The following is a 14,452-nucleotide window of genomic DNA, read 5'->3' as shown; positions in this document are numbered from 1 at the left end:
TCCCAATCTTCTTTCCTTTAACCACCTTTATTTAGGATATCTTATTGGAAATGCATGCTTTGAATAAAAAATATATGTTTTTTTTTGCCTTTTTTTTTCTGCTTCTACCAAAAAGTTGAGTTTTTTTGTTTCATCTATACTGAATATCTGAATGAAAAAAATTATGGACAAAAATTAAAAGAAAATCATTTATTTTTATTATCGTAGAAAGAATGCCTTTTTTCTAAAAAAAAATCAAAACATTACCCATTCTATTTTTCATCTTTAAAAACTCATATTCTGGTAGTGTATTAATAATTTGATTAAACTGTTATAATATATAATAATTTTAGTCAAAACTACTACAACATATTCAAAAAATATTTCATTAAATTATGATGATGTGAAATAATTTTAGTTAAAATTGTTATAAGTGAAATTATTCCAACGTAGAACAATTAATTAAAAATGATTAAAGTAACTTTAACCAAAATTCAAAATTGGTCTAAGTACATTGTACCTCTTGTAAAATTGCTGTCAATCCTCCACTTGTCTCTCTCTCTTAGCAATCTTACAAGTTAAGCCTAATCCTTTGCTCGGTCTTCGAAGAATGTCAACTTCGTCTCTCCAAGTCAAATTCTTGACTTCTCTCTTCTAGTCAACTTCTCAAACTAATCAAAATCGTGTAGATTATTTTAGAAAATTCTTGACTTTGTCTCTTCTTAAGTTATTGTCATACTCTCAGTTCATGTTCATCTAGAAAAATTTTAATTATATAATAAAATATTAGTCAACTTTGACCACTATCAAAAAATGATGTATGAAAATTACTATGTCTCTTCTTAGAGCTATTGTACATGCTCTCAAGTTCATGTTTATCTAGAAAAATTTTAATTATATCATAAACTATTATGGTTATTTTAGAAATTGTGTAGTCAACTTCTCAAACTAATCAGAATCGTGTAGATTATTTTAGATAATTCTTGACTTTGTCTCTTCTTAAGTTATTGTCATGCTCTCAGTTCATGCATGTTCATCTAGAAAAATTTTAATTATATCATAAACTATTAGGGTTTGACCATATCCAAAAATGATGGATGAAAATTACTATGTAGGAGGAGCAATGATATGCAGCATGAAAAAATACAGCATGGATGTGGGACCTACTGCATGCAGTGTGTCATGTTGGTTTCATGCCCTTTTAATTTAGCCTTCCAAATAAAGTGTGCAAAAGTTTGATTATTTTGAAATTGAATAAAATTTTCATAATATTTAAAATTTTTAATTTTTGATTGAATTAATCGATATTTTATCGGTTCGATTTGTTTAATTTTTATTTAAAAATTTGATTAGTTAAAAAAAATTTTGATTTGTTTGGTTTTGATTAATTCAGTTTCGTTCAATTCGATTTTAATCGAACATTCAATCCTACTTCTAGATAGTGTGGGATAATCCTGGAGGGGCTCTCGAGGTAAGGATTATCACTGAGATAATACAAGAAATAAAGCTTTTGGCAATTGAGATTTTCGTTGCCCTTATAATTATTATTTCATTTATTTAAAGTATTATAATAACAATAACAATGACAAAACCTTATCCCACTAGATATGGTCGGCTATATAATTTTTTTATGTTATTGAATTATATTCCTTATTATACATTATTTATATTTAAATAAATTTTATTTTATTTTATTATTATCGATTAAGTCTTTTTTTTTATCTTCTTATTTGATCTGTACATTTGTCATAATTTTACATCATCTACCTATAATATTTATTGATCATTTAAGTACATATCTATACAATCTTAAATATATCCTCTAAAATTTTTTCTCAATATAAACAACTCTTACTTTTTTAAAAATATTTTTATGTCTTATCCTGTTCATACTTTTATGTTTACACATCCACTTTAACATCTTCATCTCTGTAATTCTCATCTTCTGTTCATATGCTCAAGTTATAACTCAATATACAATTTCATTTAACATAGTGGGTCTAACTACTGTTTTGTAAAATTTTTCTTTAAATTTTAGATGTACTTAACGATCACACAAAACACCTGGCACTCTCCTCCATTTCAATAATCTCGCTTGTATTCTATATAAAACATCTCTCTCAATCTCTTCTTTCTTTTATAAAAATAATCTTAAATATTTAAAACTTTCAGTTACAAACAACTATCTTAACATTTATCTATCACGTCTAATATTATTAAACTTAAATTTCATATATTCTATCTTTACTCTATTAAATCTAAAATTTTTATTTCTAATAGTATTTAATCTTTCACGTGTTCTCCATTTATCAAAATAATATCATTTGTAAATAATAAGTTCGTCCATGATTAATATATCATTTCTAATGAGATTTAATCTTTCACGTGCTCCATCTATCAAAATAATATCATTTGTAAATAATAAGTTCGTCCATGATTAATATATCCTTCATGTAAAATCCAAATCCCTAAAGCATTATATGTATAATTTAACATATACAACATAGTATAGTGAATATAGCACAAGCATTGATTCCGACATAATGAAAAGAATTTAAAAATCCACTTGTTTTTTTTTTCTTTGTTACTTATTAATTTTAACTTTAAAACCTACCATGCATATTACTATATATCTTACATTAAATAAGAAAAAAAATTAAAAAATGATGCCTTAATAAAAAAATTTAGGTAATTTATGATATATTATATATTATTTATTTAGTAAAATCTCAAAATGCTTTGCTATTTATATTTTATTGTCAAAATATTTTCAGCAGTACGCCCTGTTTTACCATTTTAAATCACCACCAAATCTCTTTACAAAGGGCGAATTTTGATATTAATAAAACATTAGGGTATTTTTAAAAACCTATTAAAACTTAGGGAAATTATTAAGAATATTTATTTTTTAAAAATACCTATATAGAGAAAAGGTCAGACGGCAATATAATATCCCGTAGACAAGGTCTCAGTTGACTTTGTTCTGAGAATATCATACACAAGTTACCTGATGGTCATGACGGCACACTATCGTTGACCCAGAAAAGTAGACGCCTGAGAAGAAGGAAACACGCGCTGCAATATTGCAATATATTCGAAGGCATCATCTCCTTCGCACCCATGAACGAAATCAAAGGGTAGGTTTAATTCATCATCTTTATTTGTGGTGTCCACAACTTAATTATCTTTCTTGAGTCTTCATGATTCTTCCATAATCTCACTACTAATCATGTGGATTCCTTTTGACAGGAAGGCGACTCGATCGAAAGCTTAAGCTTTGTTAATTATATATATTGAGATTCAGCACTACAATTAATTAAAGTCGATATTGCAAGAAGATCGAGCTTTGTCGCAGCTGATAAAAGTGTCGAAGCGATCGATGATGTTTGCGAAAGAGCAATCAGTAGAAGATCCAAAAGACACGAGGCCGAAAGATGTCCAAATTCCGGTACGACACAGCAGCACTTTGGCAACCTTAGGGCACTCTCCCTTTGCGCCTCATCCGGAACCGACCGATACAAATCCAACCCCGACAGAGCGGAAGAGCAGCAAAATCCACACTCCTGAAAAGAAGTTAACGCTTTTCGCGTTCCATCTTGCGATACTAGAGAAGTCTGCCACTGGACTCGGGGCGTTGGCGTTCATCTGGGCTACAACTGTTGTTCTTGGTGGTTTCTCGGACGCTCTCCGGCGAAACGACTTCGCTTTTGTGACGATAATTCTCGTCATCGAAGGCATACGAATTTTCAGCCGCAGTCATGAGCTGGAGTGGCAGCAGCTGCCTGCGCACCCTCTCAGTAACAGTTTCCGAGCGATTCAGTTCAGAGTCCTGCAGCCATATAATAAGAGAGCACCCGAAAATAGAAACATTAAGGGTCATCATTATCTGGGTTGGATAGTCGCATCGAAATTCATCAGTAGGGCACTCTCTTGCCTTCAACTCTTGTCTGCCGTTACCTGTGTGACGCTCTCCTTGATGCGCCTTGTTGATCAGGATTATGGCGAAGAGGTACAAAGTAAAAGGAACGCCAGGATCTCGTTAAATATATTCTATGGACTAGCACTCGGTGAAGCTCTCATATACTTGGTGGAAAGAAGCTACTGGGTGTGGAGGATCTACTGGTGTCGTCTTCTAGAGAATGTTAGTCGAGAATATATGCTCGGACCAATGGGAATCGTTCCGATTAGGCGATTCTTTTACGAGATTTACACCAAATGCATTAATGACAGCGTCTTCGACGGCTTTAAGATGAACTTGGTGAGCTTCGCTAAGGATTTGTTGGACTCTGAATTCCATGAAGAACAACTTATGGGGCTTCGAGTCCTACAGAAGTTGGTGCTCAATGACCGTTTTGTCTTTGGCACGCTAAGAAAAATTGGGTCTTCGACGTCGACGATGGAGAGATTGATCGAGATGCTGAATTGGAAGAACCCAGGAGAAGAAGAGATCAGGCTGTGCGCGGCACAGATTGTGTCAGAGCTAGCAGGAAGGAGGAGAAACGTGCTTCGAGTCGCTGCGATTCCTGGAGCAATGGAGTCATTGTCATCGTTGCTTCACAGTGGCAGGACCTCTTATCAGATTAATCCTGATATGGAGCATAGCTTCTCTGAGCTCAACCTGTTGGGCCTTCTCATCTTCAAGAAGCTCTCAGCTGACCATGACAACTGTTGGAAGATCGGAAGCACCAGAGGCCTCCTCTCCAAGATCATAGACCTGACTGGTTCGAGCAGATCAGTACTTGTCAGAGACAGTGGCACACCAACCACACAAAGTAGAATAGTCAAACGATCATTGCAAGTGGTGAAAATGTTAGTTGACACTGATGGAGAGGTCGGCAAAATGCTCCGGCAGGAGATATCCAAAATAGTATTCACGGTGAGCAACATAAGGGAGATCGTAAAGAATGGAGACATCCAGATGCAGAAGCTGGGAATTGAGATACTAAAAAGCTTGAGCATGGATGATCATGCTAAGGAGGAGATTGGTAACACAGGTGGCGTTATCAAGCTGCTCGTGTCGATCTTTTTCATGCCTGGATCTAGTGATGAAGTGAATTATGTATGCAATCAGGCAGGAGAGACCCTGGCGATGTTGGCATTGGAAAGCAGCAACAATTGTGACCGTATATTGAAGAAACCAGAGGTATTAAGGAAGCTCATCAGCGTGCTAACCGATCCTGTTCTCCGAATCAACGCTTCGAGGATTTTGCTTAATTTGTGTGCTTATACTAGAATTGAATGTTATGATAGTCTCAGCCAAGTTGCTGTCGCCTTGCCCACGGTAAGATTCATACTCTGTTAATTAGCAAGCCTTCTTAATTTCAGTATTTGATGGTTATGAATTTTTTAGATCGATATTTAATCTTTCTTGCTCGAATTAACAGGTACTGAAGGCCATCATGAAGGAAAAAGAGAAACTATTGGAAGTATCTATTGGTCTAGCCACACAGCTCTGCAAAATCACAAATCCTGATGAGTTTTCTCAAGCACTGAAGAAAGCTGAAATTCAAGAGATTGACCTCGTGGAGAAGCTTGTAGAAATACTGAAGGAGTACGAGTATCCAGATATCAAGGTCCCAAGAATAAGGAGGTTTGTGATTGAACAAGCCATTTGGATGATGAACTCCGACAGCAACAGTGTCGGATTATTCGAGAAATTTGGAATGGAGAGTCTGCTGGAGTCTGTGGCAGAGACGACGTCGGAGCTTGAATGCTTCCATATCTTTTCCGGCAGTGTTGGACTTAGCCGGCACAGAAAGACCATGTCTTATCTTGTAGAAACAGCCTCAAGTATAATGAGTGCTGGAAACTGAAACAAATAGTCCTATTGTTTGTGTGTGTGTGTGTGTGTGCTTTGTTTGTAGAATTCAATCTTTGAAGTGTGTGCATGCTTCTCTTAATGAAAGTTATCTTTCTCTGATGTATATCAATGTATGAGCAGCACACAGCAGCAATGTTGTAACTTGTAACTATATTATTTATCTTTATTTGAAATATTATGTATCAAAAAAGTTAATACAGTAGGATGGAAAATATTATGTATCTAAACATGCATACTTTGTTTCAAATAGATTTGTTAGAAAGACGAATGAAAAATACTTTCTAATAGGGTTGAAAAATTAATCCCGTTAAGTAATAGATATAATTGACTCTAATATGAATGAGAGTTTTAATCTCATATTAGTAATTTTAGGATAATATAGCTAGTTTATATTGAATCATAATTATAAATATTATAAATTTATAATTATAAAGATCAAGCTCGTTCCTATTTCATTCCAGAACTAATGTTCTTTCAGCAAATCCATGTCATCGTTCAGCAGATATGGTTAATTTGTTCTATTAAGTTTTGCAACGACCATCTTGGTCATTCAATTTTTGTTTTTAAAACAAAAATTCTGCAACATCCTCTTCTTCTTTACCTTTTCCCAATCTTCTTTCCTTTAACCACCTTTATTTAGGATATTCATCTATACTGAATATCTGAATGAAAAAAATTATGGACAAAAATTAAAAGAAAGTCATTTATTTTTATTATCGTAGAAAGAATGCCTTTTTAAAATATATATATATATATCAAAACATTACCCATTCTATTTTTCATCTTAAAAAACCAATATTCCGGTAGTGTATTAATAATTTGATTAAAATTGTTAAAATATATAAAAATTTTAGTCAAAACTACTACAACATATTCATAAAATATTTCATTAAAATTAGTCTAACTTAATCAAATATTATTATAATGATTTTGGATAAAATTATGATGATGTGAAATAATTTTAGTTAAAATTGTTATAAGTGAAATTATTCCAACGTAGAACAATTAATTAAAATTGATTAAAGTAACTTTAACCAAAATTCAAAATTGGTCTATGTACTTTGTACCTCTTGTAAAATTGCAGCCAATCCTCCACTTTTCTCTCTCTCTCAGCAATCTTACAAGTTAAGCCTAATCCTTTGCTCGGTCTTCTTGACTTTGTCTTCTCAAACTAATCAAAATCAGTAGAACTTCTCAAACTAAACTATTAGGGTTTGACAAAATCAAAATGTAGCTTATTTTAGAAAACTCTTGACTTTGTCTCTTCTTCTGTACTATAAGTTATTGTCATGCTCTTAGTTCATGTTCATTTAGAAAATTTTTTATTATATCATAAACCCAACTATTAGGGTTTGACCATATCCAAAAATGACGGATGAAAATTACTATGTAGGAGAGTGCTTACATGCGCCGCGTTCAATAATACAAGAAATAGAGCATGTGGCACACTTGCTACCTACATATGATGCAAGCCTATGTAATAAGTCATGAGGTTGATCCTCAATCGGTACGGGAATGTCTTGCACATGTGCTAGACAAAGCCTCGCCTTCCAGATAAAGCTGAGCAAAAGTTTGGTTATTTTGAAATTGATAAATCTTTTATAATATTTAAAAAAATTTAATTTTTGACCGAATTAATCATATTTTATCAGTTCGATTTGTTTAATTTTTATTTAAAAATTTCATCAATTTGATTAGTTAAAAAAAATCGATTTGTTCAATTTCGATTAATTCAGTTTTGTTCAATTTGATTTTAATTGAACATTCAATCCTACTTCTAGATAGCGTGGGGTAGTCCTGGAGGGGCTCTCAGGTAAGGATTATCACTGCGATAGTATAAGAAATAGAGCTTTTGGCAATTGAGATTTTCGTTGCCCTTATATAATTATTATTTCATTTATTTAAAGTATTATAATAACAATAACAATGATAAAATCTTATCCCACTAGATATGGTCGGCTATACATTATCATTTATATTTAAATAAATTTTATCTTATTTTATTATTGTCGATTAAGTTTTTTTTATCTTCCTTATCTAATTCTGTTGTCTAACTGGAGCATTTATTAGTCGTTTAAGTACATGTCCATACAATCTTAAACGTATCCTCTAAAGTTTTTCATCAATAAATACAACTCTAACTTTTTTTTTCTAATATTTTCATTTTTTATCCTGTTCATCCTTTTATGTTTACACATCTAGTTTAACATCTTCATCTCTATAATTCTTTATCTTCTGTTCATATGCTTAAGTCATAACTCAACATACTTCAGTAAAAAGGTGGAATCCGTTACCTCAGCGGCCCCACACGGTCATCTGTGAGGAGGTAAATCGAGAAGCTGTAGTTGCCCACAATAGGGGAGGGCATTGCCTTGGCTTTACCAAGATTCGACCATTGTCCACTTCAGCAAGTCTGTCCCGTCATAACTAACTCAACTATGCCCCAAGGGTCATAACTCAACATACAGTTTTATTTAATATAGCAGGTTTAACTATTATTTTGTAAAATTTTTCTTTAAATTTTAAATGTATTTAACGATCACATAAAACACTTTGACACGATCCATTTCAATCATCTTGTCTTCTATGTTTCTTCTTTATTTTATAAAAATGATCTTAAATACTTAAAACTTTCAGTTACAGACAACTATCTTAACATTTATCTCATTACGTCTAATATTATTAAACATAAATTTTATATATTATTTCTTTACTCTATTAAACCTAAAATTTTCACTTCTAATAGTATTTAATCTTTTACGTGTTTTATCTATTAAAATAATATTATTTGCAAACAATAAGTTCGTCCATGAATCATATAAAAAGATAAGGACTTATACGCTTATCCTTCATGTAAAACTCAAAACCCTAAAGTATTACATGTATAATTTAATATATACAACATAGTATAGTGAATATAGCATAAGCATTGATTCCGACATAATGAAAATAATTTAAAAATCCACTTATTTTTTCCTTTGTTACTTATTAATTTTAACAATTTAAAACCTATCATGCATATTACTATCTTACATTAAATAAGAAAAAAAATTTAAAAAATGATGCCTTAATAATAAAATTGAGGTAATTTATGATATATTATATATTATTTATTTAGTAAAATTTCAAAATGCTTTGCTATTTATATTTTATTGTCAAAATATTTTCAGTATAGTACGCCCTGTTTTACCATTTTAAATCACCACCAAATCTCTTTACCAAGGGCGAATTTTGATATTAATAAAACATTAGGGTATTTTTAAAAACCTATTAAAACTTCGGAAAATTATTATCATGTTTCTTAAGATGATATTTTTTTTAAAAAAATATACATATATAGAGAAATACACGTACGATCTATTTTAGCATTATTCAACCACTTGATGGTCAGACGGCAATATGTACCGCCGTATACAAGTTCTCAGTTGACTGTTCTGAGTATATCACTTACAAGTTACCTGATGGTCAGACGGCACACAATCGTTGACCCAGAAAAGTATACGCCTGAGAAGAAGGAAACAGGCGTTGCAATATTGCAATATATTCGAAGGCATCATCTCCTTCGCACCCATGAACGAAATCAAAGGGTAGGTTTAATTCATCATCTTTGTTTGTGGTGTCCACAACTTAATTATCTTTCTTGAGTCTTCATGAATATTCTTCCATAATCTCACTACTAATCATGTGGATTCCTTTTGACAGGAAGGCGACTCGATCGAAAGCTTATATAAGCTTTGTTAATTATATTGTTGTTGGATTCAGCACTACAATTAATTAAAGTCGATATTGCAAGAAGAGCTTTGTCGCAGCTGATAAAAGTGTCGAAGCGATCGATGATGTTTGCGAAGAAAGAGCAATCAGTAGAAGATCCACAAGACACGAGGCCGAACGATGTCCAAATTCCGGTACGACACTGCAGCACTTTGGAAACCGCAGGGCACTCTCCCTTTGCGCCTCATCCGGAACCGATCGATACAAATCCAACCCCGACAGAGCGGAAGAGCAGCAAAATCCACACTCCTGAAAAGAGGTTAACGCTTTTCGCGTTCCATCTTGCGATACTAGAGAAGTCTGCCACTGGACTCGGGGCGTTGGCCTTCATCTGGGCTACAACTGTTGTTCTTGGAGGTTTCGCGGACGCTCTCCGGCGAAACGACTTCGCTTTTGTGACGATAATTCTCGTCATCGAAGGCATACGAATTTTCAGCCGCAGTCATGAGCTGGAGTGGCAGCAGCTGCCTGCGCACCCTCTCAGTAACAGTTTCCGAGCGATTCAGTTCAGAGTCCTGCAGCCATATAATAAGAGAGCACCCGAAAATAGAAACAAGGGTCATCATTATCTTGGTTGGATAGTCGCATCGAAATTCATCAGTAGGGCACTCTCTTGCCTTCAACTCTTGTCTGCCGTTACCTGTGTGACGCTCTCCTTGATGCGCCTTGTTGATCAGGATTATGGCGAAGAAGTACAAAGTAAAAGGAGCGCCAGGATCTCGTTAAATCTATTCTATGGACTAGCACTCGGTGAAGCTCTCATATATTTGGTGGAAAGAAGCTACTGGGTGTGGAGGATCTACTGGTGTCGTCTTCTAGAGAATGTTAGTCGAGAATATACGCTCGGACCAATGGGAATCGTTCCGATTAGGCGATTCTTTTACGAGATTTACACCAAATGCATTAATGACAGCGCCTTCGACGGCTTTAAGATGAACTTGGTGAGCTTCGCTAAGGATTTGTTGGACTCCGAATTCCATGAAGAACAACATATGGGGCTTCGAGTCCTACGGAAGTTGGTGCGCAATGACCGTTTTGTCTCCGGCACGCTAAGAAAAATTGGGTCTTCGACGTCGACGATGGAGAGATTGATCGAGATGCTGAATTGGAAGAACCCAGGAGAAGAAGAGATCAGGCTGTGCGCGGCAGAGATTGTGTCAGAGCTAGCAGGAAGGAGGAGAAACGTGCTTCGAGTCGTTGCGATTCCTGGAGCAATGGAGTCATTGTCATCGTTGCTTCACAGTGGCAGGACCTCTTATCAGATTAATCCTGATATGGAGCATAGCTTCTCTGAGCTCAACCTGTTGGGCCTTCTCATCTTCAAGAAGCTCTCAGCTGACCATGACAACTGTTGGAAGATCGGAAGCACCAGAGGCCTCCTCTCCAAGATCATAGACCTGACTGGTTCGAGCAGAGTACTTGTCAGAGACAGTGGCACACCAACCGCACAAAGTAGAATAGTCAAACGATCATTGCAAGTGGTGAAAATGTTAGTTGACACTGATGGAGAGGTCGGCAAAATGCTCCGGCAGGAGATATCCAAAATAGTATTCACGGTGAGCAACATAAGGGAGATCGTAAAGAATGGAAATATCCAGATGCAGAAGCTGGGAATTGAGATACTAAAAAGCTTGAGTATGGATGATCATGCTAAGGAGGAGATTGGTAACACAGGTGGCGTTATCAAGCTGCTCGTGTCGATCTTTTTCATGCCTGGATTCAGTGATGATGTGAATTATGTATGCAATCAGGCAGGAGAGACCCTGGCGATGTTGGCATTGGAAAGCAGCAACAATTGTGACCGTATATTGAAGAAACCAGAGGTATTAAGGAAGCTCATCAGCGTGCTAACCGATCCTGTTCTCCGAATCAACGCTTCGAGGATTTTGCGCAATTTGTGTGCTTATACTAGAATAGAATGTTATGATAGTCTCAGCCAAGTTGCCGTCGCCATGCCCACGGTAAGATTCATACTCTGTTAATTAGCAAGCCTTCTTAATTTCAGTATTTGATGGTTATGAATTTTTTTAGATCGATATTTAAACTTTCTTGCTCGAATTAACAGGTACTGAAGGCCATCATGAAGGAAAAAGAGAAACTATTGGAAGTATCTATTGGTCTAGCCACACAGCTCTGCAAAATCACAAATCCTGATGAGTTTTCTCAAGCACTGAAGAAAGCTGAAATTCAAGAGATTGACCTCGTGGAGAAGCTTGTAGAAATACTGAAGGAGTACGAGTATCCAGATATCAAGGTCCCAAGAATAAGGAGGTTTGTGATTGAACAAGCCATTTGGATGATGAACTCCGACAGCAACAGTGTCGGATTATTCGAGAAATTTGGAATGGAGAGTCTGCTGGAGTCTGTGGCAGAGACGACGTCGGAGCTTGAATGCTTCCATATCTTTTCCGGCAGTGTTGGACTTAGCCGGCACAGAAAGACCATGTCTTATCTTGTAGAAACAGCCTCAAGTATAATGAGTGCTGGAAACTGAAACAAATAGTCCTATTGTTTGTGTGTGTGTGTGTGTGTGCGCGTTGTTTGTAGAATTCAATCTTTGAAGTGTGTGCATGCTTCTCTTAATTAAAGTTATTTTTCTCTGATGTATATCAATGTATGAGCAGCACACAGCAGCAATGTTGTAACTTGTAACTATATTATTTATCTTTATTTGAAATATTATGTATCAAAAAAGTTAATACAGTAGGATGGAAAATATTATGTATCTAAACATGCATACTTTGTTTCAAATAGATTTGTTAGAAAGACGAATGAAAATAAGGTTGAAAAATTAATCCCATTAAGTAATAGATATAATTGACTCTAATATGAATGAGAGTTTAATTCCATATTAGTAATTTTAGGATAATATAACTAGTTTATATTGAATCATAACTATAAATATTATAAATTTATAAGAACGAGAGACTCTCTTTCTAGTAGAAAAAATTGCTCAAGCAAGGAAATCAATATTCTATCTACCTCAAAATTTGAACATCAATACTAATTGGTCGTCAATCTGCCTCAAAATTTGAACATCAATACTAATTGGTCGTCAATCTGCCTCAAAATTCGAACTTTTGAGCACCTTCGGAGAGGTGAGAAATTTATTTTTTAAAAAATTGGATTTAACACAAACTTAGATAGTGCTCATCACAACTTTGAGCTCGACAACCTTACTTGTCTGGTAGCCATGCCTTCCTCTTCTACAGCTTCCCTATATAGCTTGGTAGCTCAATCACTTGGTTCAATAGCTCGGCTTCCCTAACTTGGCCGCTCGACCTCTAGCTTAGCCTCCCTATTCGCCCTCCGTATTTAGCAGCTTGATCTTCGTAGCTAGTTTGGTCTTTCCCTAGCAGCTTGACTTTCCTTGTTAGCTCGACTTATCTAACTCGGCCTTCCCATCTAGATCTTCTTGACTCGGACTTCAACAGGACAAGCCCATCTTGAACAAACTAGAAGTATGAATTTATTTTGAAATAAAAAAATCATTTATTTCCGGCAACTAACAATCTTAAAACAAGAGATTGCCAACGAGATTTTTCTCCTACAAATTCAATGGCATGTTTTCTAAAAATTAAATAAATAAATAAATAAAGTTTAGGTTCAAAAAAATTTAAAAAGTTTTGAATATCTAAAATTGCTCCAAAGTTTGGATGTGCCCTTTGAAAAATTTATCATTTTTTAATTAACTAAACATCATGAATCTTCATTAATTTTATACGAATTAACGAACCAAATTAAACCCACTGCAAATTAAAATCAATCGATTTATTCTTTTATCAGTTATGTTTAATTTCATAGCTAAAAAGAAGCAAAATGATGTGCACGAGTCACGCGGACCTTTGAATCCAACGACAAATGATTCTTCTCTTAATTCTCGTCTCGTCTCTCTCGTCTCTTCTCTTCTCTCGCATGCTTTAACTCTGAATTAAGGCAAGACAATTATTCTTGGCGCAAGCTTTATTGCTAACATCAACTTTAGACTTTAGACTCAGAAAATTATAAGCTAAGGGCAATTGATTCTATAAATTAAACCCGGCCCTAAATCAAAAGATGAACTCACAGCTGAGCTTAATTCGCTTCCTTCTGTGTTCTTTCCAACTTATGACCGTTGAGTTCCATGCATTAATTTCTAATTGTTTCATTTAGATCAGACGACCTAAATGATGTATGTGGGTTATATATAACATGCATGATACGCCTCAATCACTTTTGAGAGTAGCAATTGATCGATAATGAGATATGTAAATCGAGTTTGAATCTATAAAACGAGGCAGAGGCGATTGCAATGGATGACCTTGTGGAAGTTGGGCAGCAAAGAGGTGAGAATACAGAGTTGTCGCACTGCAGAAGGGATCACAAATCCTAAAGAAATTAACTTAAAGAGGAATGAGATCATTGACAAGTGCGCAGTGTCGTCATGCAAAAAATCAGCACACACTACGCCCACATTGAATCGAATAGAACGTTTGATCTGAAAACTCTAAAAATATGAGAAAAAAAAACAAATTATAGGGGAAAATTGTACTGGAGTCGATGATGATGCATGATCCTTCACCGTCAGTCAGGTCTGGCAACACAAGCTGGCGAACCAAAGGCCAAAGGGCGACGGTCAGGTTTTGCATCAGGCTCTGACACGCTCCCCTTTAAAGCTAGCTCTGCTCAGTTGCGGGCTTCAATGCCGCATGCAGCTAAAGACGACGAGCATTGATGAGCATGCTGCTGTCCACCAGTCACCAAAACTACGACCGCCCGTACGTCGGTCGGACGTGCAGCTTTAAGTACTCACGCCATTAACGTTCCAATATTAATATTTAATTTATTATTAATCACAGGGCTTAGTAAACAGATCGGATGTTTTCCTCTAGCGTCAACAGA

The 14,452-nt window shown here is 35.1% G+C and overlaps 2 protein-coding genes across 2 annotated transcripts; both read left to right on the top strand.

The window, feature by feature from the left end:
* Window positions 1-3,233: 3,233 nt before the first annotated feature.
* Window positions 3,234-5,940, top strand: LOC141824744 (uncharacterized). Its single transcript, XM_074712075.1, has 2 exons — window positions 3,234-5,260; window positions 5,364-5,940. Exons 1-2 carry the CDS (start codon window positions 3,359-3,361, stop codon window positions 5,790-5,792), a joined length of 2,331 nt encoding a protein of 776 aa, XP_074568176.1. The 5' UTR covers window positions 3,234-3,358; the 3' UTR covers window positions 5,793-5,940.
* A 3,597-nt stretch (window positions 5,941-9,537) lies between these two features.
* On the top strand, window positions 9,538-12,098 carry LOC141825143 (uncharacterized). The gene is made up of 2 exons (XM_074712531.1): window positions 9,538-11,532; window positions 11,637-12,098. The coding sequence occupies exons 1-2, from the start codon at window positions 9,634-9,636 to the stop codon at window positions 12,063-12,065; spliced, it is 2,328 nt and encodes a 775-aa protein (XP_074568632.1). The 5' UTR covers window positions 9,538-9,633; the 3' UTR covers window positions 12,066-12,098.
* Window positions 12,099-14,452: the final 2,354 nt, after the last annotated feature.

This window comes from Curcuma longa, chromosome 3 (genome assembly GCF_044706935.1).
Source record: "Curcuma longa cultivar G26 ecotype Majalengka, Jawa Barat chromosome 3, ITB_CL_G26_1.1, whole genome shotgun sequence".
NCBI lineage: Eukaryota > Viridiplantae > Streptophyta > Magnoliopsida > Zingiberales > Zingiberaceae > Curcuma > Curcuma longa.
This window is presented reverse-complemented; position numbering and strand designations above follow the sequence as displayed.

What these genes read in the sequence shown, in the direction of transcription:
- LOC141824744 (XM_074712075.1), top strand. Translation starts at nt 3,359, where the DNA reads ATGATGTTTGCGAAAGAGCAATCAGTAGAAGATCCAAAAGACACGAGG. An exon ending in TTGCTGTCGCCTTGCCCACG is followed by an intron (nt 5,261 to 5,363) that starts GTAAGATTCATA and finishes TCGAATTAACAG; the next exon opens with GTACTGAAGGCCATCATGAA.
- LOC141825143 (XM_074712531.1), top strand. Translation starts at nt 9,634, where the DNA reads ATGATGTTTGCGAAGAAAGAGCAATCAGTAGAAGATCCACAAGACACG. An exon ending in TTGCCGTCGCCATGCCCACG is followed by an intron (nt 11,533 to 11,636) that starts GTAAGATTCATA and finishes TCGAATTAACAG; the next exon opens with GTACTGAAGGCCATCATGAA.